Raw genomic sequence first — 22,724 nt, 5'->3', positions numbered from 1 at the left:
TTAATTGTCAGGGCACACCTGCAGCTGGAGGATGAGTCAGCCCCAGGGGGCTGCTGAGTCAGAAGAACTGCAATAGCCACTGAAGTTGGAAAATGAGCATTCTTGTACAATCCACTGCTAATGTCCAAGCAGGAAATAGAAATGAACTTTGGAATAGAAGTCAACAATTGCAAATGAATAAAAATGGGAGCAATGCTACCAGAAGCCCTTCATTCTGGTGATGTCATGGTTCCCAAATGCCCTTCAGAAATGCAAATTGCCTACAATGTAATAAAAAGGGCATTTTCTAGAGTGTGCAGAGCTTGCATAGTTTAATTAAGCATAAACTAGGGTGACTCTGGAAAGGAAAATGATGTGGATTGCATTCTCTGAGTGACCTTGGAAAGGCACTTAGATACTTTCACTACACAGCAATTAAGTACACTCACACTTCATATGCTGTCACTCCTATTTCTTTCCTTTATTTAGAAGCATGGGTTTTGTTCTCCCTGATTCCCTGATCTCACATTGATTTATCTCTATGCTTAGAAAATGCAATTTGTTTCCTTTAAGGTAACTAAACATTTGTCTACAGCCTCACCATGTCTAGTTTTCTAATCTCTACTTCAATATTACTTATATTAAACTTCTGCCACCTGCTTCCCACCAAACTCCAGCTAGGCTGCCCCACTGATGTGGCAAAAACATGGAATAAGGCCATGCCTGTGGAAATTTCTCATCCAGTCTTCCCCAGACCAGTCTAGTGGAATGACTACATCAGTGGACAAGAGGTCTACAGATGTCATCTATCTGGATTCAATGGTGGATTGTGCAGTGGATAAGGAATTGGGTGGATGGTTGGATCCAGAGGTTAGTGGTCAACAGCTCAGTGTCCAAAACTCTGCAGGGGTCTGTACTGGGACCAGTGCTATTTAACATCTTCATCGATGACATAGTTGGATCTAGTGCACCCTCAGCAAGGTTGCAGAGGACACCAAGCTGCAAGCAGTGGTTGAAACACCTAAGGGATAGGATCCATCCAGAGGCAGTTGGGTAAGCTCAGGAAGTGGGCCTGTGTGAACCTCCAAAACGTTCAACAAGGATGAGTGTGAGGTTCTGCATCTGAGTCAGGACAGCCCTCACCATCAATCCAGGCTGGGGGGTGATGGCATTGAGAGCAGCCCTGAGGAGAAGGACCTTGGTGTATGAAAAGCTGTGGTGGATGAAAAGCTGGACATGAGCTGGCACCATGCACTCGCAGCCCAGAACCAAGCGTGTCCTGGGCTGCATACAAAGAACTCAGTGTTAGCAGCCTGGCTCTATTTCTTCTAGGCTAGGGTGTGGAAAAAAGCCTCAGTAATTCCTGGTTGTGAGCATTGTCGCCAAGAGGAAATGGTGGCAGCAGCTCAGGTCTGTAAGCCAGGAGTGAATGGGACTTAGAAGGGGTGAGAGCGACTCTTGCAGCTCTTTCTTACATATGTGCCTTGCCCTTGGACTTTCAAACAGCCCCTGCTCAGGCTTCTCCTTGAAATTCATGGAGAAGTGACCATCCCCACTTTGCTCTTTGGGAATGCTTTCTCCTTGGAAGGAAGGAGGAATGGAAATTTTTCAAGGAAGATTTGAAGAAAGTGGTAATGAGTGGAAACAAAAAAGTTCACCTAGCAAGGGCAAAGAAGCTGTGGGAGGTCAGTGGGGAAATGGTGCTGATTTGAAGCTGATGTTTGAGCTATGATGGAGTTTCAGTGAACCACACCGCAAGGGCTGCTGACTCATAAAAAGGTGGAATACCCAGAAGGAAAGCAATGATCCCGGAGCAATTGCGTCCCATTACGGCATGTCAGACATGGCTTTGATTGCACAAGCCTGTAATTAGTTACAGAGAATTGCCCTTTCTGAAGAAAGAAGAGGAAACAAAAGGAATTGTTCCCTGTGTTAGTGCGTAGCAAGATCAGTGGATCCTGCTCGAGGACTGATTTAAAGTATTCACTGTGGATAGTTTTATATTAATGTTTGCAATTTCAGAGTGAATGCCAACGATTCAGTAAAATGTGAGAAATCTTAAGAGACCCCACAGCAAAGATCTGAAAGTCTGGGGCATCACTTTAGGGCTTGGTTCCTATCTACTCTGCATGTAGGAAAGCAGCTTAAGTATCACAGGATGTCAGGGACTGGAAGGGACCTCTGGAGATCACTGAGTCCACCACTCCTGCCAGAGCAGGACCATAGAATCCAGCACAGGTTGCACAGGAACACATCCAGTCAGGGCTTCAAAGTCTCCAGAGAAGAGACTCCACAACCTCTCTGGGGAGCCTGTTCCAGTGCTCTGTGACCCTTACAGGGAAGAAGTTCCTCCTCATGTTGAAGTGGAACTTCCTGTGCTGTAGTTTATATCCATTGCCCCTTGTCCTAAAGGATCTTGCATATCTTTTGAAAAGCCACATCTCTTGGGTTTGTGATAAGGAACGAAGGGACCGAGTCCGGTAGGAAGCGGAGCTCGCAGTCCCAGCTGCATTACCACTTGCGAACACTAGATGGGGTGTAAGGAAAGAGTGAAGGGAACACAGCCTGGGCGCTCCTAGCACCTCGGGCACAGACATTGAGCTTAACTAAGCTGAGCACGCCTCGCTCCGTGGTTTCAAACGCCAAAACTAATCATGACTGGACGAAGACCCGTTTGCCCACCTTGCTCATCCCTCTGGCAGCGTGGCTCTTCCCAGCGTGGATATTTTCACACAGACATCACACCGTTATTAGTCTCGTTAGCTACATTTTATTCATTGACAGGCTACATACACGTGTCAGCAGCATAGATCGCATCAGCTCCTCCTTGCTAAAAAAGCTCAGTGTATATACAGCCTTAAAATGCTCTCCCTGCAGCTAGCACATTGTATTCAATCTATGCTTATAGAAACTATTGCTCTTTCCATAGTGGTGTGTGTTTCAGAATGCATTAAAAATTACCAGGTGGCATGTTCTGTTATCCTTTCTCACTGTCCTGTTGGCCTTACAGTTGCGATAAGTGAGGGATATGCATAGTTTATTTACTGTTCCAAACAATTCTGTCACAGAACACGGGCCCTGGAGACAATACTGTTACTGCTTTTGGAAAGGCAGAAAGCGTACCTTGGTGATTTCTGTTTCAGCTGCAGCCTGCTGCTTTTCCTTCAGAGCAGGAACAGCAGAACAAGGCTCTTTGGAAGATTCTGTGTTTGTTTAACCCTGTGAAACCATAGCCTCTTTTTCATCAGCTTGTGGTTTTGCCCTCCCTCTTAGCTGCTTTGACCTCCTGTCCACTAACTCAGCAGGACAGGTGAATTGGTGTCTGACTCCAGGCTGCTCCTGAAGTTGGGAGGGATGCTGAGCTAGACATCCTGCTCAACCAGTTCAGTTACTTAGCAGAAGTGGCAGCCTGCCTGCTGAATTCATATCCCTCACTGTCTTCTTCTTATGGTCCCATCGGAACGAGCTAGACTCCTGTGGATCACTTTATCCTCTTTATTAAGCCTGTCTCTGCAGAGACCATTTTAATTTAATTCAACTTGATAGCCAAGACTCAAAATCCCCTTGGCTCTTGAAACATACAATCTCCTGCTATTCGATACACAAGCCCTTCTCCACCAGCCTCTTGCTTCCCATCCAGTAAAAAAAAAAAAAAATCCAAGATCCAATTTCTCTAAACTAGCTTTTAGCTCTGCCTGATGCCCCTTCCTGAGTGAACAGTACTCACAGTGAGCCCTAAAAGAAAGTGCTGGCACATGCAGAAATGCCCCTCCTCATCAGAATATCTGACTCTGTTTAAACATGCACTCTCCACAGAAAAGCAATAAAAATGCCTTCCCACAACACAAGTTAAGGAAACATCACTTACCAGCCATAGCCACTTGAAAAAGTAAACTGGGAACATGGAAAGAAGTTGCATTCACTGGCAGACACAAATAATTTCTTTGATTCTTTGGATTTGTTGGCTGACTCCTAGGAGAGGTGTTGCTAAAACCTACTGCAGAGAGTCATTTTGCATCTACTGGTCTGACTGAACCACCAGGACTGACACCACACTGGGATTCAGAGGGCAGCATAGAATCACTGGACCATCTAGTTTGGAAAACACCTTCAAGATCATCGAGTCCAACCATTAAGCCTACACTACCCAGTCCACCACTAAGCCATATAAGCAATGCAGTACTTCAGACAGATGGATGGGATAAGTTGACAAAGGAATTAAAAATGAAACCAGAGAAAAAAAATAACATGTAACTTAAAAACAGAATAAAATTCTTTCTGAAAGGCTAGTAAGTAAGAATTTTATTTCATAGCAGTGAGGTAAACATTGGGGAAGGCTGTGATATGCCAGGTCACTGATTGGTTATGACTCCTCATGGGAGTCCTTGTGGATAATCCTTATCTGCAGCACTCTTCACATCTTGGATGTTGGAAAGCCTATGAGACCCTCTCTATTTATGATAACAGGCCATGCTTCACATGTCCAGGGCAAAAATAGAAGGCTCACTCAGCACAGAGACAGTGATCTAGCCCTGAGGATGAAGGAGTAAGCCTTAGCTTAGCTCTGCCTGCTTTATGCACAGCCTGCCATTAGCTAAGGCAGCAGGGCAGCAGCAAGACATGATAAAGCCACCTGGAGTGCTTCGCGGTATGAAAACCTGAGGAAACAACATGTAAGTGAACAAACATGGGCTCTCAGATAGTTTTGTTGGGGAAGCCTGTCCAGGAGAACAGTCCCTTGCTGTGATCCTGCTAAAGGCTGTGTGCCATGACTGTCCTATTTAGGATGACCAAATGCCTTAGTCTGTAGCCACTCAAAACACCAACGCGGCATGGTCTGTTCACATCCTCCTGTTTAACCTGCAGTGGATTGGCAACCTGGCAAAAGCCTGGAGCCACCAAGAAGAAACCCTTCTTGGTGTCAGGGTTAGGTCTAGCCTGAAACAGCTCCAGCTGCCTTGGTTTCCAAAGACTCAGTGATACCAAAGTCATAGTTGTGAGCTGTGCTGGGGGGAAAATAAATCATCTCATTGCATACAGATGAGCTACAGCACAGAGTATATCACTGTAGATGTGTGTTTCAGGCTAAGCTTAAGCTGTGCCTTCTGGAATGAGAGATCCCAGAATCAAACACATTTTCTTGTTAAAACACCCCAGAATCTACTGGGATCATCAGGAAAGGAAAGAATTATAGCAAAATGAGATTAATTTCTGGAACACCTATTGAAACAGAAAGTGGAGGGATTTTGGAGTTGATTCATTCATGGCAGAAGCAGACCTCTGTTATTTTCTGTTAGTGCTAACCTGTTAAGATCCAACATTCCAAAAGTGCCATATTCTTCCTTTCCTGGATACCCAGTTACTAGGGGTTGGGCTACAAATTGCTATGCACAATTTGCTGCTGAAATAATGAATAATGGAAGAAAAAGGGCAATAGATTTTTTAACTTTCCCTTTAATCTACAATGAATTAAAATGATTCCTCAGACTCACTATAAACCAAAAAGATTTTGAAGACAGACCTCAAGGAACCAAACTAAAGTGTTCTCCTGGAGCATTACTGTTTGCTTTTGCAGTTCATCAGCAACCATGAAGAACTGGCTTTAGTCTAAAATTCATTGCTTAACACATTAAAGAGTCAGGAGCATTTCTGTGCTTTCTATGGCTTACTCTTTCTTGATGAGATGTTCAACTTGAGGTGGTTTTCTGGGTAAAACTGAGATCACTCTCTTGGATGTCAACATTAACCCTATTGCACTGCACTCTCCTCTGAAGCACTGTGGGCTGCAAAGCGCCTTTGAAAAAAAAGGATAAAAGGGACATGGTCATGCAGCAACCAAAGAAATGCAATCCCTGATTAATATGCAAGTTTGAGAAGTTCAGAAAATGTCAGCATACTCCATAGGTGCAACTCTGTCTTTGGAAAGGTCTCTTTTGTTGTTCTGTTTCTGTATAAATGTCATTCTGCATGAATTTCACCCCGGCAGCTGTTCATAAACTCAAGTCGATGATGATGTGTTCAAAGATCTGAGTGTTCCCTTTAAAACTAGAGGCAAAGAAAAAATCTCGCCGGTCGGTTGACACGGCTGTGAAAGATCGTGGGGCTTGGACGTAGATCTCTTTAAATAACCTGAAGATCTTCTTTTCATCATCCCACTGGTAAATCTGGGAGAAGGTATAGTCACTTCCCAAGGCTAGGTAGTAATTGTTCTTGAAGGAGAAAGGCTGCAGGGTCATGGCTCCTCGGGAGGGCAGAGCCTGTATCTCCACAAACTGTTTGCTGTTCCATTGCATCACTCTGGAGTCTCCAATGAACCTCGTGAGTGTGAGGTAGAGGTTATCTTCCATCCTGAAACTCTTCACAGCCAAGACATCTTCCATGTTGGGGATTTCACTGTGGGGGACAAACTTTTTGGAAGCTTTGTTCCACTGGAGTATGATGGGAACTTGGGAACGGCTAGAGAGAATTAAATGTGATTTCCCATCTATATTGAGAAACTCAGCATCTGTGTCCCTGAACCACTCGTGAAGGGACTGGTAGGAGTAAAATCCTTTGTTATTCCACTTGTACACTGTTGACAAGCCTGCTTTCGAGCTATCTGCTATGACAAAGAACATCTCACTGTCTATCTCAAAGAGCTCTATATCATTTGGCTTAGAGATGCGAGACACTTCGATATCCTGGAATTTGACAAACTTGGTCCAGCTTTCATCGTACTTGTAAATGTGTGAGCCACCAAAGAGCTGTGCCACCACCACAAAGATTTGCTCACCAACAAGAATGGCTTTACATCCCACTATGGACTGACCTATTGCCCAAAGATAAAAAAAACCAAAAAACAAAAAACAACAAACACATCTATTAGCAGAGCACAAAGCACTCCTTAAACCACAGAGATCACCAAAGCACTCCTCCCTGTTTTTAAATCTGCACCATCCCATCATTTTGTTTTCTGCTACACACCATCAGACCTTTTTCTGCTTTTTTTCTCCCCAATAACTGGAAAGATCACAGAATCACAGAACATTAGGGGTTGGAAGGGACCTTGAAAGATCATCCAGTCCAACCCCCTGCAGAGCAGGATCACCTATACAGATCACATAGGAACGCATCTAGGAGGGTCTTGAATATCTCCAGAGAGGGAGACTTCAAATGATGGAAATATCACATCCCTCAAAGTGTGCAAAGAAACTGCTCATTCATTTTTATCCAGCAGACTTTTTCTGTGTGTTCAACCAGAGTGAGGGTAGCTGTGCAGGTATTCACAAGATGCACTGCCCCATGGAGTCACCCATGGCCAAACATTACACATTCAGAGTTGCCAGATTCAGCAGAGATTCAGGACGAAACCCATCAGCTGCTTCCACCTATGAATCTCACCCAATCAACAATTCATCAAGGACTGCAACCCCAGTGTTCACATACCTGTGATATTGTCATAACTCCTGAAATTCATTTCAATGTGATCCCACTCCAGCACCATGCAGTTCTCCATGCTGGGCTGTGCGATGGCTACGAACACATCATTCTTTGAGTGGAAGGTATCCACAGAAACCGACTGGTAGGGCAAGATCTGGTGAACAACAAAATCTAGAAACACACATTTACAACAGTTAGGATGCATCCTTGCTGGAAACACACAGTAAATGGTGGCTGATTATAACAATTTGCACTGGAAAATGAGTGAAACAGTCTGGGGGTTTTCATAAGACTAGCGTGGAAGTGTCAGTGCTCACGTCAGGCATGCAGCAACAGGGGAAAGCATCTCCCACTTTAGGCATCTGGAAACACAGTTGCCAAAGAGATCAAATAGGTAAATAGTGTCAGAAATTAGATTTTCCAGCTAGGCTGGCTGGTATCAACGAGCCCAGGGTATCAAAAGAGAAGTCTCTTTCCCCACAGCTGGAAGTTGCTTTCCCATCAAGTGAAACAGCCTTTTACCAGAATCACTTTCAAGCTGAGAGACAGCAACTTCCAGCTGAAGTCCAATAACTTCTTAAGTCATGCAAATTTAATCACTAGCAATTTGTGTTATGCTAAACCAGGCAGAAAGTGAAATGATATGAGGTTTGCCTGGGGATAACCCCGTTTTGGCTAGGCCATAGACAAAATGGTGTAATCAAAGCCTGAGTTAACACAACGCTTTATGGGGCATTGTAAAGTCATTTAGGCATAAAATACAACCAACCTGCAAATTACTATCCAGTGGAAAAATTATTCTAGACACTAAGACTGAGGAGTGGAAGCAACCTGTAGAGACTAGGAGTGTAAATCCGAAATTCAAGATGTTTTTCTCAAAATCTAAGTGCCTTTGTAGATTTTACTCTAAAATTCACCCTGGGCCATGTCAGCAGTCAACACAGGGCCAATACTGAGCAGAGGGAGGGAACATTAGGGAAAATATTTTCACTGAAAGGGTTGTCAGGCTTTGGAATAGGCTGCTCAGGGAGGTGGTTGAGTCACCATCCCTGGAGGTGTTTAAAAGCTGTGTAGATGAGGTCCTCAGGGATATGGCTTAGTGGTGGACTTGGTAGAGTAGGGTTAGTGGTTGGACTAGGTGATCTTGGAAGGTCTTTCCAACCTAAATGATTCTATTGTTTTATGATTCTGTGACTTGGGTCTGAGTTTGATCTTTGGCCTGACAGCTGGACAAGGCCATTATTATCAGAGAAAGAATCCAGTATAGCAGAGCTGACAAAGAAAAGCCAGCACCTGGGTCTAGATGGCAGCAGAAGGGCTGTGCTGAAGTGCTGTGTGGCTATAGATCTACAGGAAAGGAAATGCATCTCCTGCTAGGATGCTGCTCCTCTGCCGAGCCACGCACCGCTCTGTTCCAAGCTCCGCTTGCTACTTGCCTTCCCCATGCACTCCTGCACTGGAAGGGCCCTGAGCATCCAGGGATTGTGGTGAAATGGTAATTAAGTCTTCACTCAAGTCCCTCATTTTGGTGCATTATGAAATAATTGTTTTTGAATGAAGAACTCTCTGCCTCTCCATGCTTGAAAGCCTTTGCCCTTGAGAAGTTACACTGCTGGAGAATAAAGATAGATGACTACCATTAAACAAACAGAGCAGATTCTATAGCTGCAAAAGGAACGACAGTCTCCATTCTCTGAGGGACTATTATAAATAGAGTTTGGGCCTGATTCATAAATGCTGGTAGGAAAACAAGGAAGTTATCTTCGTTGTCACTGGGAAAATAAAAGGACTGGAGGAAACTGACACCAAATAATGCAGAAAGTAAGAGTAAGCAATAAATCATGAAAGGTAGCTAAGGATGGAACAAAAGCAGATACAGTCAGAAAAAAACAAAAATATTTTTAAAACTTGACAGTCCCCCTCCCCCAAAAAAACCCCAAACAAATTAATGCTGAAAAAGACATCTCTTGAAATCTGAACAGCTGTGAAACACTTTAAGAGAATCTGAACCAAAACAAACGAGTCTGGGTGTTAAACCCCACTGCCCATTCAGAGTTAACACAGCCATTTTCACAGCCACTTCTCCCTGTGTTGGGGCTCTTTATGTCACTGGATGAGTGAAAATGGGCAAAAAACTCAGTTCCAATCAGTGAACAGCAGTAAGTGCTGGGTTTAGCACTAGCTGGAAACACCAGAGTATCTGCTGCCACATCAGGTGTGCCAAAAATTTAGGTCTTGAGGGCCTGATTCAGTTTTCCAGGCAGATCCACATGCTTGGCACAGGAATACCAATGCTGGCAGAGCGGAAGGGAGCACAAGGGGAAGGCTGGAGGACTCTAAAAAGAAAGGACTGCAATGGTCTGTTTGTGCAGCAGCTCCTGAACTGCATCCTAGGATTCAGTCCCCCTCTCACAGAATCATAGAATCAACCAGGTTGGGAGAGACCTCCAAGATCACACAGTCCAACCAATCACCCAGCCCTAAGCAATCAACCAGACCATGGCACTAAGTGCCTCATCCAGTCTCCTCTTGAATGTCTCCAGTGATGGTGACTCCACCAGCTCCCTGGGCAGCCCATTCCAATGGCCAACCACTCTCTCTGTGAAGAACTTCCTCCTCACCTCCAGCCTAAACCTCCCCTGGCACAGCTTGAGACTGTGTCCTCTTGTTCTGGTGCTGGTTGTCTGGGAGAAGAGACCAACCCCCTCCTGGCTACAACCTCCCTTCAGGTAGTTGTAGACAGCAAGGAGGTCTCCCCTGAGCCTCCTCTTCTCCAGGCTAAACACCCCCAGCTCCCTCAGCCTCTCCTCATAGGGCTTGTGCTCAAGGCCTCTCCCCAGCCTCGTTGCCCTTCTCTGGACGCTCTGGACACGTCTCCTCACATCCCTTCTTCCACACAGTGGAGACTTCTGCACCAGGTGAGGCTACCCAGGAGCTGGGGGTGCTCTCAGGGTGTGTTTGCCAGCCCTTCCTGTCTCCCACCATGGCAGCACAGCTGATCTCCAGCACAAGAGTGAGTATGGAGCAGTTAACTGAACTTATAAACTACCTTCCTTCCAGCCAGTGGGGACAGAGAGGAGCACCTCCAGAAGACAAACCCAGCTAGGTAAAGAAAGGGGAAAACCAAGCCTCTGGAGCTCAGTGAGATGATTACTGTCTGCAGGTCTGGGCAAAGCAAGTTCCATGCACACACACCACCTGCCTCCAGTGACTGGGAGCACAAGGCTCATTTTCCAGTCTCCTGTAGATAAGTTACATATCCCCATGCCATGGCTACAGCCACAGCACAGCCCCTCACATACCGTTGTGGGAGAAAAACAAGAAAAAAAAAATGAAATGGCTTAGCCCGCTTCCATGATGCAAGCCATGAGAATGGAAAAGAGAGATGCTATCACACACACACACAAAAAAAAAAAAGTTAAAAGTGCAGATCACTGACACTGTGAATCACTCTCTCTGTGAAAAAGCAATAGGAGCACTTTGTTCTTTGGCTTTTGTTTTGGGTTTAATTTAGCAGCACCTCTCTCCCTGTCTGCTCCTGTTATCATTGTAGCAGTTCAGTGGATGCAGTGAATTGATGGAGATGCCCAGATGCACATCTGACAAGCAAACTGCTTTGCTACCACATCCTACATCCAGTTGTGCTCAACACAGACTATCAGAGACCAGAAATGATAGAAAGTCTGAGTGGAAAGGAGTCTGAAAGGAGGGAAATACAATAGTAAAGACTAACACAAATGAAAGGCTTGCAGAGCACTGCCTGTCAACGAGTGGGAAAGGAGAATCCACCCAAAGGTTATGCTGCTTTACTTCAGAGTGTGGTACAGGCCTGAGTCTGCCACTAATCAATCCTCAGAGAATGCACATGGGAATATTTGCACTCCTTAGGATCTGGGGGAGGCAATGGCAGAGAAGGAAAAAGCAGCTGTGGCCTCACACTGCAGATTCCCAAGGCCAAGGGAGGGTTACAGCTCAAGTAAGGCAGCTGCAGCTCCACACAGGGCTCATGATGCTGCCTCAAGGGTGATACGTTTCTGAACTCCTTTGTATTTCTGCTCTGCTCATCTCTGGTTTGTCTCATGAGTCATTTCTGCACGCAGACAGACTGTCCCTCTTGGACACTTTGTAAAGATGCCAGAGCTCCACATCTTCTGCACCCTGCACTTCACTGTGCACCAGAGCTCTGGGCAGCCTGCTGCTGCCTACCCCCATGCCAGGGAGGTCAAGCACACAGCCTTCCCTCACAGCAGCCCCAGAACAACTGCTTTGAAAATGTCCTTCCCTGGCTAAAGAATACATTACAGCTAAATGCTGTGCTGCAAGAGCACTTCTCTGATGGCATTTCAGCAAAGGTTCAGCTGGGCATCCGCTGGGCACCACACACCACCTCAGCTCCCCAGCAAACTCTGCAGCACGGGAAATTAGATTTATGCTTGGTGTGATTCCACTTACAGCAGACAAAGGCACTGACATGAAGGGTGAATTGTGCCTGTAGCAACTCTTAGAGTTAGGTTTCTAGGTACAAAGAGACAACACAGGACAGGTCTGAGGACCAGGTACTCTGTTCTGACAGAGTGTTGGTTAAACCAGACTGAAATGAAATAAAGTCTGATTTTACTTTGTACTTCTGCATCTCACTGATTTGGCAGACACAGGAATGCAGCTTTGGTACCATTCTAAGCTACGCTGCTCTCCTGGTTTTGTCACCCTTTTATGGGGCAGACAATTGTGCTTTACCTCTGCTGTTCTTCTGACATGTTCTGGAATTCTGAGTTCATTCTCTGTTCCTTTACACACTGCCCTTTGATTACCTTTGATACCTCGTTCTGAAAGTTTGTTCTGTGTTATTAGTAAACATCTTTTCTACTGTCTCTTAATGATGATGATTGCCTTGATGACAGGTGAGAGCTCAGAAGCCTCTGATATTACTGGATGGAAAAAAAAGGCAGAGCGCTGACATCATACAGACGAAAGATGAAAAACAAAACCCTCACAGCTGATATTCTCAGTTATATGATGTGACTACATTTGAAGATAGGTAACTGCAGCTGTTGGGTCATAAAATAAAAGCATAACCACATGCAAGTTTCTCCTTCAGCATGCTTTACATTACCTAAAATAAAAAATTCAAGATCCTAAACAAGACAGTAGTCAGAATATTACTGGACATTTCTCTCCAGCTTAACGGAGTTTCATGAAGAACTGCTGGCAGTATTGCTGCAACATTTGATGCTATTAAATTGTGGCCTACTGAATGAAGATAACAGATAAAGCCACATCATTTGAACTTCTTTTCATTGCTCTCTGTGAAATACAGAGATTTGGGGAAGCTCATCTGCCATAACTATGTGGGCTTATTCCAGATAATAGAAAGCATTCTGCGATGAGAATTAAGTCACAAAGTGAGTCATAATCAAGTCTTTTGGGATATGAACAGTCAGAGCTCTTCTCCCATTATCACTTAATCCAAATAAAAGTATGTACTTTGGCTTCCAAATGTAGTTTTCCCACTTTATATTTGTTCTAGTACTTGGAAGTGCTTTGTATGTAACCCTTTCCTCCCCCCAGGTCATGCTCACCGAAGCAAAAGGCTATAGTCTAAACCTCTTGATAGTTAGTTAACCATTTGTAGTGTGCTAAGAAATATACATTCTGAATACCTGTAGTGGTGCATTCATAATCAAAACTTGTCACATCATTTAACTTCTTATCCTGATATTCTGCTGGACCAATACACAGGACATCAGAAACAGTGGAATTTGTCATCTTTAACCACAAAAACAACCACTTGGCTTTGCAGTCACACTCAAATTTATTTCCCCTTAAATCTCTAAAAAACACACAGAAATAAACATATTTGAAAAGGTTGATAGCAATAGGAATACTACAGAACTGTTATCACCTTGACATGCTGAATTTAAAAACACCTGAGCAGCCTTGAATTGGTTTTGAACCGAGAAAGGGAAGTTTCCTAAGTTTTATTTGGACTCTCTTATTATGGACTATACTCTTCTCTGACTGCTGCCCTTGGAAAAAAACAGTTTCAGCTCAGAAAAGGTGCTCACATGTAGTAACAGAGCACTGGGGGCCACGTGTGAAGTCCTCATGGTTTTAAGTTTTCATTGGATTAGGACTGTAATTAACGATTTATTAAAATCCTGAAAGCCTCCTTCCCACCATCTACACTGACAGATAAATCCAATTTCTCCACTAAACTACTCCAGTACCACTGCTTGACAGAATGGCCTTGCTGGTACCATTTCTGTCTTACATAAAGGACAGATGTAAGTCTTGCATTTCAGAGTTGCTGCTGAAGTGGAGTCAATTTAACCTCCTCCTACTAATGTATGTGCAATTTCCACACTGATCCCTTGGCTAATTTTGTGGCTTACAATTATACTCTGCTGTTTGGGAGAACCAGTATCAAAACCAGGGGAAGCTGACTAGCAGCTCAGTTATACAAGAGAACACTAAGTCAGCAGTGTGCTATAACTGCACAAAACCAAGAAAGAAAAAGGAAAAAAAAGAGGATATTTTTAAAAATGAATGCTTTTTACTAAAATAATCTCAGAGCATACATGCAACAATAGCAAGAAAAAACGTTCAGAGAAACTGTAGTTTTAAAATTATTTGTCTCTCTTTCCCTAACAAAATAAATGTATTTGCTACAGAAGAAAGAAGTACATGGATGCAAACTATGTACAGCATCAGGAGAAGCAACAGTGAGTTGAGAAATAGCAGATCTTTATCAGGAGTCTACCAAATAAACACCTTTAAAATGAGGAAAGCTAGGACAACAAAATGCCAAGTTTCTTTTCTGTGCTGGTGTCAGACACAGCACCACATAAAGCCAGAATATAACACTCAGGGAGTGACAGAAGCAGGCAGTCAATACAAAGATTCTCATTACTTACAGTTCAATTAAAGAATCTAAATCACTGAAGACATCCCTTGGCAGAGCTTTGAGCTGGTTATTGGCCAAAGAACTAGAAAAGAAAGTTAGAGCTTAGTATTATTGCTGTCTTTTTCTGGCTCTCTCTTACTAAGGCTGGGCTCAGGTTGGTAATTATCAAGTACTGTACAGCCACTGGCACTGGGAACAGCTAGGAAGAATAGGCACACATTAATTATTCTCCTTCAAGAAGGGAGATTACTCAGAGCTTAGACAAAAGTAAAACACATAAAGCTTTTTTATTGCCCAGGTGCAAATGCAACACACAGAGCAATCACTGAGCAAGCTGAAACCAAACAGGGATGTCCATGCAGTGTGATGGTGGTACTGCTGCAGCATCCATGGGTCTCAGCTGCAGCCCAGTAGGAGCTGCAAGTGTGCATGGGCAGCCCAACATGCCACGGTGCTGCCCAAGGAGGAAGCTTCTAAGGCCATTTTTCAGTCTGTGGAAGGCAGGTTACTGACAGTAGGAGGGAATGGATGCACAGGAGGGGAGGGAGGCTTTCTGTGTGGCAGGAAAATCAGCAGCCCCCCAAAAGTGTTTTGTTCAAGTACAAATTACTCCACCAAATGTTACAATAACTTACAGGTGAGTGAGGTCTCGAAGGCCACGAAATGCATTTCTTGAAATGGTTTCAATTTTATTTCCTTCAATGAATCTAGGCAGAAAATAAAAATTAAACACATGAAAGACTTTAATTAGCATTAACAGCATCACCAGTGCTTTGACCTATATTCTCCAAGTTCAGCAGGTTCCTGGCCACCCTTTCAGACTTAAAGGCAGGGAAGTCTCAGTGGAGCTGTTCAGGTTCCCTTTTCCCCTTTCCTCAGGTGGATCACAAGGAATGATGCAGGAACTGGGCAGCACAAGGGGAAGTGCACAACACAAATCTTCAGAAGAGGAAGAAAATGAACAAAGCAAAACTCGTTATTCCTCTGTTGGTTAATCCTCTCAGAGTGTGTTATGTGAGGCAAGAGACCTGTGTAGGAGGGGCCTCTAATATGGACTTTAGAAGCTGAAGTGCCACCTTCCCCTCACAAATCACCTACATTTTAAAGCCACAGGGCAGCACAGCAGTGCCAAGGCTGCCCAGGCTGCAGATGAACATTGCAACCAGAAGCTCCTGTGCCTGCAGGTACAGTGCCTCCCCTGCACCTACAGAGCCCTGATGTGAACTGCAGGTGCAAACTGGTAGGTTTCTGAAGTCTGCACAAGTGGCAAGACCACTGCCTTGTTTCTCCTTTTGCTGCTGCAGCTCTGCTCTCTGCAGCCAGGACCCCACCTCTGCAGGCTGTCCAGCTGCACAGAAGTCAAGGCCCTGTGCACAGGGAAATCAATGACAGGCACATATCGATTCCAGGAGCATGCTGCTGCTCCTGACTGATGTCAGCATATAGAGAAAGAGCTGATACTTGAGCATCTTGACCCTTGAGTGCTGGAGGACACATCCCTAAATACACCATCAGCCCTGCAAAGTGACTGCAGCCAGGTGGCCACCAAGGTTTGCGTGGTGCAGCTGCATCTGCAAGAAGACAACTGCATGCTGACCTTATAAAAGGTTTTATGAGATAAAAGTGTCTCACTTCCTCCTACACATCCTTGCTTGCCTTCCAGGGAAACAGAGGAAAAATGCTGAGCCAAGGTTTCTTCTCGAGAGAGTCAAAACACGGATGTAGGAGATGACAAGTTCTCTCGGTTTTACAGCTTAGCCATAGCCAAAATCCTCTGTGAAGTGACCATGACCCTGACTGCAGGCAAAGGCTGCAAACAAGGAACTGCTGTGTGTGTGTGTGTGCCCTGCTGTTACAAGGCTGCCTGGGGACACGAATTCAACCTGCAGAGCAGAGAGCCACTGCCTCCTGACACCCTCACCTGGCACCAACTCACAGCCCAGCTCACAGCCATGCAGACATAGTCTCACTGAGCACACTGCAGAGAGATGATGGACATCTGGGCTGGGACTCAGCAACCGGCCAGATTCCCGAGTCACCTAACCCAGCCTCGAAGGGATGGTGCCCTGGGAACACCACTGATCACCAGCAAAGCTCTCAACTTTATCAGCCCTGTCTGACTCAGACTGTACATGGAGACAATTAAAGGGTACCCTGAATGCCACTACCAGTGCTGGAAGTGCAGCACGACACAGCCAGATACACAGCCAGAGAGGCAGAGGTATCTGCTGGTGGTGCTCTCCAGCTGCTCCTCATCTGGAGATTCTGAACACAAACCAATTTGCCATTTTTGTCAGTGTAGGTTTTTTTATTCTCCATAAGGTCTGATCTCTGGCAACTGAGTCATGAGCTATTGAGCTGTAATGGTATTACAGCTGCATGCCCAAAAACAACCCCAGAGAAAGGCCACTGGGACCCAGTTCCCAAACAGCAGAGGTGTGATTTGCTGGGAAGAGGAAGAGCTCTGTGGATTTGGCACACAGGGAGACCACAGCCATTAACAGAGACCACTTGTTCAGCTGCTGGAGGAAATTGAAAGCATAAGGCTTTACCAGCCTTCCCTCTGCTCCCTGGTTTGCAGCTAGCACCCAGGGAAAGAGATTTTTCCTCCCACCAGCTAAAGAGGTGCAGGTTTTTCTCTTTCAGACAGAGAGACTGGCTCCGTTTACCAATGCAACCACTGTGACTGGGCACACTTCTGGGACAAGCTTCACTTTGGACCCACCAGCACTTGAAAGCAAGCCATTCATGAAACAACAGACAAAGCTTGCTTCCTTTTTGCAAACACTCTGCAAATGACATTTTTTCCTGTAGATACACAGAGAAAAGACAGCTGCCTACTGCTGGAAAATCCAGATGCAGCCCAGGCAAGGATTTCAGCAGGTACCATTTGCCATTCTGCTCTATTTCTTGGTCTGCAAATTCCATTGTTGGCTGCTCTGCACATAGCAGACCATTAGTCCTGAGTAGAGGCCACCTCGGTACCTGCTGCCAGCAAGGCTTTAGCAGGCATCAGTTTTGTGAGCACTGGTCTTCCTTTAGAGAAAAACAGAAATGTTTTCCACAGCTACCAAACATTTTCTACAGCATGGCAAGGTGGGTGGAAAGATGAATTATTTTTTTCAGATCACACTTAGAGTTGCAAACATAGCAGCTCATGTCCAGTAACACAGAGAAAGGGCAGTCCTTTGGAGTATGAAGTGAGGACAACATGCTACTAGGACTAATATTTTTTTTAAAACAACAACAAAAAAGATGACCTAGAAAAAAAAAAAGTTTGTGAAATGAAAGTAATGTAAAAATCAATAAGGAAGTTAACTAAGTAAAGAAAAGGAAAGTCAAATAAATTTAAATAATAATATAGATAATGACCTTAGTTTATATTACATGAAATATGTTGATATATTCATATAAATTCCACTGGCATTAAGTGGGATATCAGAGCAAAGATGAAGCTGGAGAGGAAAGTTTAAGGGAAGAGAAGCAGTTTGGTTATCAAGGTTGTCCTGGGCAGCAAACAGATACTCTGCACCTGCTCTTCAGGCTGCCAGCAGGCCAGGAGAGCCTTCCCCAAGTCTCTGCTGAGGTTCAAAACCCTTCAGGGATGGCACTGTTCTGGAAAGGCAGGATAAGCTCTTGCTCAGCAGTGCTTTTTTGGTGCACTGTAATTGCACACAGCCACCCTGCATTCACAGCAGATTTTAAAAATCTACTGCAACCTCTGAAAAACAGTGAGCCATCATAAAGGGCACTTGCACGGGAGGGGAACAGAAAGCCTTCATCTCCCCTGCTCCTAGGAATCGCAGTAAAGACTAAGACTCCACAGCAGGAGTCTTGGCAACTGATCAAAACACCTTGCTTGAGAAAGGACAGGGGAAGACATGAAATACCAAACTTACAGGTATTCTAGATGGAACAGACCAGCAAAGGCATCATCTCGTATAACAGTGAAGGAGTTGGAGTTCAGCAAGCTGAAAACGAAGAGCAGGCATTAGGAAAGCACATTAAAACCTGACACTCCGGATCATGCCCCGTGTGTTTATTGCCCGTGACCAAACTGATCTTACTGACTCAAGCCCATACTGCCCCACCAGTGCAGCACACATAAAATATTGTGGAATGGTCTATAAAAAAAGGCATAATGTGATACTAGTTAACATTCACTGCTCACCAGGAAAAATGTCCACTGCACCATTCACCTTGGTCACATCCAACCTGGCCCTCTACTCCCCGGTCCCTGAGCAAGGACAAGGTTAGGTCTGCTGACGGTGGACCCCAGTTTTCCACCACCCCTCCAGCCACACAAAAAACCCATCTCAGCAGCACTGCTGAGCAACCAGAAAGGAGTGAGCCCTTTTGTACAAGCATCAGCTCACATCTGAGCAGTCTGGGTGGATCAGTGCTCACTCATGCTGTGCTCCCAGGGGGGTGCTCCAAGCCTGACCTGCAAACAAGCTACAGGCTGTGGTGTGGGAGAAGGGCTCACAGCTCATCAGCTGGAAACGTAGATGTGCCCCAACCACCAGAGACAGTCCTGCTGCGCTTCCTAAGCAAAACGTGTCCACAGGCAGTGAGGAAGAGCAGTGGTGCTGCCTGCTCCAGGCACTGCCTTGCCCTCCCACGTCAACTTCAGGGACAAAGTGCTTTAGAGCTGTACTGGAGCAGCTGTCACCTGAGCCAGGACAAGGCAAGCGGGGAGAAGGATGCAAGGGAAAGGCTTTGCCAGCAAAATTCTCTCCTTGCTGTATCAAAGCACAACAATCCCCAGGGCTGATGTTCAAAGGCACAGAGAGAAATCTCCTTTTACAAAAACAGCAAAACTTCTTATTCAGTACAAAAACACTACTCAGAAGAAAGAATTTGGGGGAAATCTCAGAATTTTCTGCTACAAGTGAAGATATCTGCACTAATTACTTTATTAGAGTAACTTATTAATCCTTTTTGCACGGTTTTAGGCATTTTACTGAATTAATTTAGAAGACTAATGAAAGTGAAATGCAAACTTAGCCTGTGATCCTCAGTTATTATGCTAATATCAGACAAGTGCTCCTTAAATTATCCCAAACACATCTGACAAAGGTGCAGACAACCATCAAAAATAAATCCTTGTGTTACTGCTTTGCCATGGCCACTGCCACAGCAGATACAGTCCCAAGGTAGCCAAGTGCTCAATTATGCATGGATCTCTTCTGTCATTTAATCATGCCTTTTTCTCATGTCTGAAGGGCAGACTCACAAATGACAGTAACCAACAGAATTTACCAGGGCCCAAGGTGGTGGTAATGGCAAACCACTCTTGCTCCTACATCTGATCTGCTGCATAAAGTGCCATGGGCAACTTCTGACTTTGTCAACAACTGACCTTTGCCCCACCACCCCAGTGTGTGGATTGCCTCCTGGGAATCTACTACAGCTAAGAAAAAGGGGTAACCTTCATTTGCTCTTCATCCCTCTTCCCAGTAGCACCATCCAAAACCAGCTAGATTTCCCTCATCTCCAACTCCTCACCCACAGTTTCTCTCAATCTACCCAGGGACTCATGACTTCCCTTCCCAGCTGACATGAGTCTGCTGTTTGCTCCTATTCACAGGTGGGGAAAAATCCCACTGCCCTCTACCCAAGCCTCTGTGCTGGCCCCTAAGTCCCACAAAACCTTGGGTTTGGGACTGGTGCCACACTAAGGAATATGAAAGCCACCTCGCCCCCCCTTGCTTTGTCCACCTTTACCCCAGCGTTTTCCATGGGATGCTGCCACCCCCAGTGGTGAGTCAGGCTTCTGAGAATGAGGAGGGGATGCCTGAGGAGAGGAGGATGGCCATCATGCTACCAGATGCCTTTAGGGATTTCTTGCTAAGAGCAGTTGTGCTGCCTAGCTCTGTGGTAAGCACTTGGCCTGGGTTTCTGACACACCTTGCATCTTTCTGCCCAGTTTTCCTTTGCAGAGTGCCTTTGCTCTGGGGTAACCCCATCCTCACTGGGGAGATGTGGAGGGGCACCACAGGGCAGCAGCATGGCTTCTCTGCTGGCCGCCCAAGAGCTGTACCACACCCTGTATCTTTGTGCCTTCCCCACTCCTGCCCCCCAGGACAACTCAGTTAATTCAAGTTCGGGTAAGCGACCAGAGCTGCAGCCACACACCTGACTGCCAGACAGGCACAGCCAACTGACCCGTGCCAGGTCAGGCTGGCAGCAGGGCTGTAGAGTCCCTCGGCACAGAGGACCATCCCATCTAGAGGTCCACCAGGTCAAAAGGCAGCCGAGGGGCCACCCTCCAAGCCGGATGCTTTAGCACAGCATCATGCTGCAGACAGCAGCAGCACTTCACACACAGAGGCTTTTCTCCCAGGTGCGTCCCAGCAGCCTCCACTCGCCCGCAACATCCCAAAGCCAACGTGAGACTCCGGGGCATAAAGTGAGCACCGGTGGGACTCCAGAGGGAAAAACTTATTACAGCTGGAATTAACCAAAGAAAAGGAACTTGGGGCATCGGGAAACATTCTGTTCTCCTTCAGCAGCTACCTGCTCGTTTTATGAAGTAGTTTACGAGTGGTGAAGGCATCCCTCGTTATGAAACAGCAGCTGCAGCGAGGGGGCTGCACAGTCTGGGGTCACTCGTGACCTCCCTTTCTTCAGGGGCACCCCGAACCCTTTTTAGGAGAAAGCGGCAAAGTGCTGTCGCTGGCCGTCCGTTTTCCAGTGCCATACTCACAGCAGCTGCAGGGAGGGCAGGTGGGAGAACATCCTGTCCTTCACTTCGGAGAACGTCCCGTTCACCAGGCTCCTGCAAAAAGAGCAGCAGGCGGTCAGGCGGGTCCGCCCCGCATCCCCCCACCCCGTCACCCCCGACCCTCCCAGCCCCGCGTTGCCCCCGGTTGCCCCCGCACTCACAAGGAGCCCAGGCCGGCGGGCAGGCTGCGCGGGGCCCCCGCCGCCCCCACGCACAGCGCCGACTCTCGCCAGCAGCTGCAGGGCGGACCGCAGCGCGGCGGCCTCCGCGCGGCGGCGGGCGGCGGGAACGGCAGCAGCAGCAGCAGCAGCGCGGCGGCGGTGCGGAGAGCCCCTAGCCGCAGCGGCACCGCCATACCGGCACCGTTCCCCGCCACCGCTCCCGCGCCCTGACATCACCGCGGCACCGCCCCGGGGTGGGTCCCGCCGCCGCCGCCGGAGGGGCGGTGCGAGACGGCGAGGTCTATCTCGGCGCTCCGCGACCCTTGGGGACTCCGCTGCCGGTCCCGAGCGATGCTGGCACGCGAATTATCTAATTTCTTGGGGGTTCGTGAGGAGTCGTCAAAAAAAAAAAAAAAAAAAAAAAGAGAGAAATTTGTGGTCAGAAGAATTGCCCAGCTCCGGGGTGCCGAATTCTCCACCCGGCCTGGGGTGATGCTGATCATGTTCAGAAACTGGGGGATGAGAGGCTGGAAAGTAGCCCCGCAGAAAGAGATTCAGGGGTTCGGGTTAACGACAAGTTGAAAATGAGTCACCAGTGTGCCCCGACTCCCCAAAAGGCCAACCATGTCCTGGAGTGCTTGTGAGAAAAGTGATTGTCCCTCTCTGCCCTATACTGTCCAGCCCCACCTGGAGTACTGTGTGCAGTCATGGACTCCTGTCCTGGTTTAATCTAGACCAGAACTAATCCTGTTCAGAGATTTGACTTCTCAGCTGTGTCTCTGCTCAGGGGTGGCTCTTTCTGAATTTCAGGGCAGGCTGGCACAACCAGGGGCTGCTTCCAGCAGAGATAAGGATTGGTGTGCAGAAAGGTTTTTGCTTAGCCTTGCTCCTATGGAGACCAAGGTCACTGATAAATCTTATGGGCCATGCTGGGGTGCAGTAAATTAGAAGGTCACACCTGCAGGGAGGAGCAGACAGGACAGGTGACCCTAAACTGACCAACAAGGGATTCCATCCCATATATATCTTATTCAGTATAAAGCTGAAGGATCACAAGGGTTAAGCCCTTTTCTTCAGTGGCTGACATCAGAGGACTATGTATGTCCGTTCTTCTGCTCTCCCATCCAGTCTGTATGTTCCTGAACCCAGTTCTCAAATCCAGCTTCTGAATCTGGTTCCCATTTTGCTGCTGACTCTAGCTGCTATTGGGAGGTTGATTTGGATACTGGTTTTGTATGTATTTGTTTGTAATCCACTCTTATTGTTATTATTTTCATTAAAGCTGTTTCAGTTTTCCATCCATAGTTCTCTCTCTTTCTTATTCCCTTTCTCTCCCCTTGCAACTTTGGGAAGCCTTTGATGCATCTGTTGTTTCCAACTGGTACTCAACACTCAACAGGAAACACATTTTCAGGGTTTGGTGTTGCTGGAAGGTTTGAACTGTCTACAACTGCCATGTTGGTATGCAAAGCATCTTCTCTACAAGATACTCCCTTATTTCACCCCAAGGAACTTAGGACCCAAATTCTGCAAC

At 46.3% G+C, this 22,724-nt stretch overlaps 1 protein-coding gene across 1 annotated transcript; it reads right to left on the bottom strand.

The window, feature by feature from the left end:
• Nucleotides 1-5,969: 5,969 nt before the first annotated feature.
• On the bottom strand, nt 5,970-21,384 carry LGI2 (leucine rich repeat LGI family member 2). Its single transcript, XM_054391554.1, has 8 exons — nt 21,191-21,384; nt 21,012-21,083; nt 18,202-18,273; nt 14,938-15,009; nt 14,313-14,384; nt 13,059-13,228; nt 7,405-7,569; nt 5,970-6,787 (listed from the first exon to the last, which is right to left on the bottom strand). Exons 1-8 carry the CDS (start codon nt 21,382-21,384, stop codon nt 5,970-5,972), a joined length of 1,635 nt encoding a protein of 544 aa, XP_054247529.1.
• Nucleotides 21,385-22,724: the final 1,340 nt, after the last annotated feature.

This window comes from Indicator indicator, chromosome 23 (genome assembly GCF_027791375.1).
Source record: "Indicator indicator isolate 239-I01 chromosome 23, UM_Iind_1.1, whole genome shotgun sequence".
Taxonomy (NCBI): Eukaryota; Metazoa; Chordata; class Aves; order Piciformes; family Indicatoridae; genus Indicator; species Indicator indicator.
Note: the sequence above shows the minus strand (reverse complement) of the source record. Positions and strands in the feature narration are given on the sequence as shown.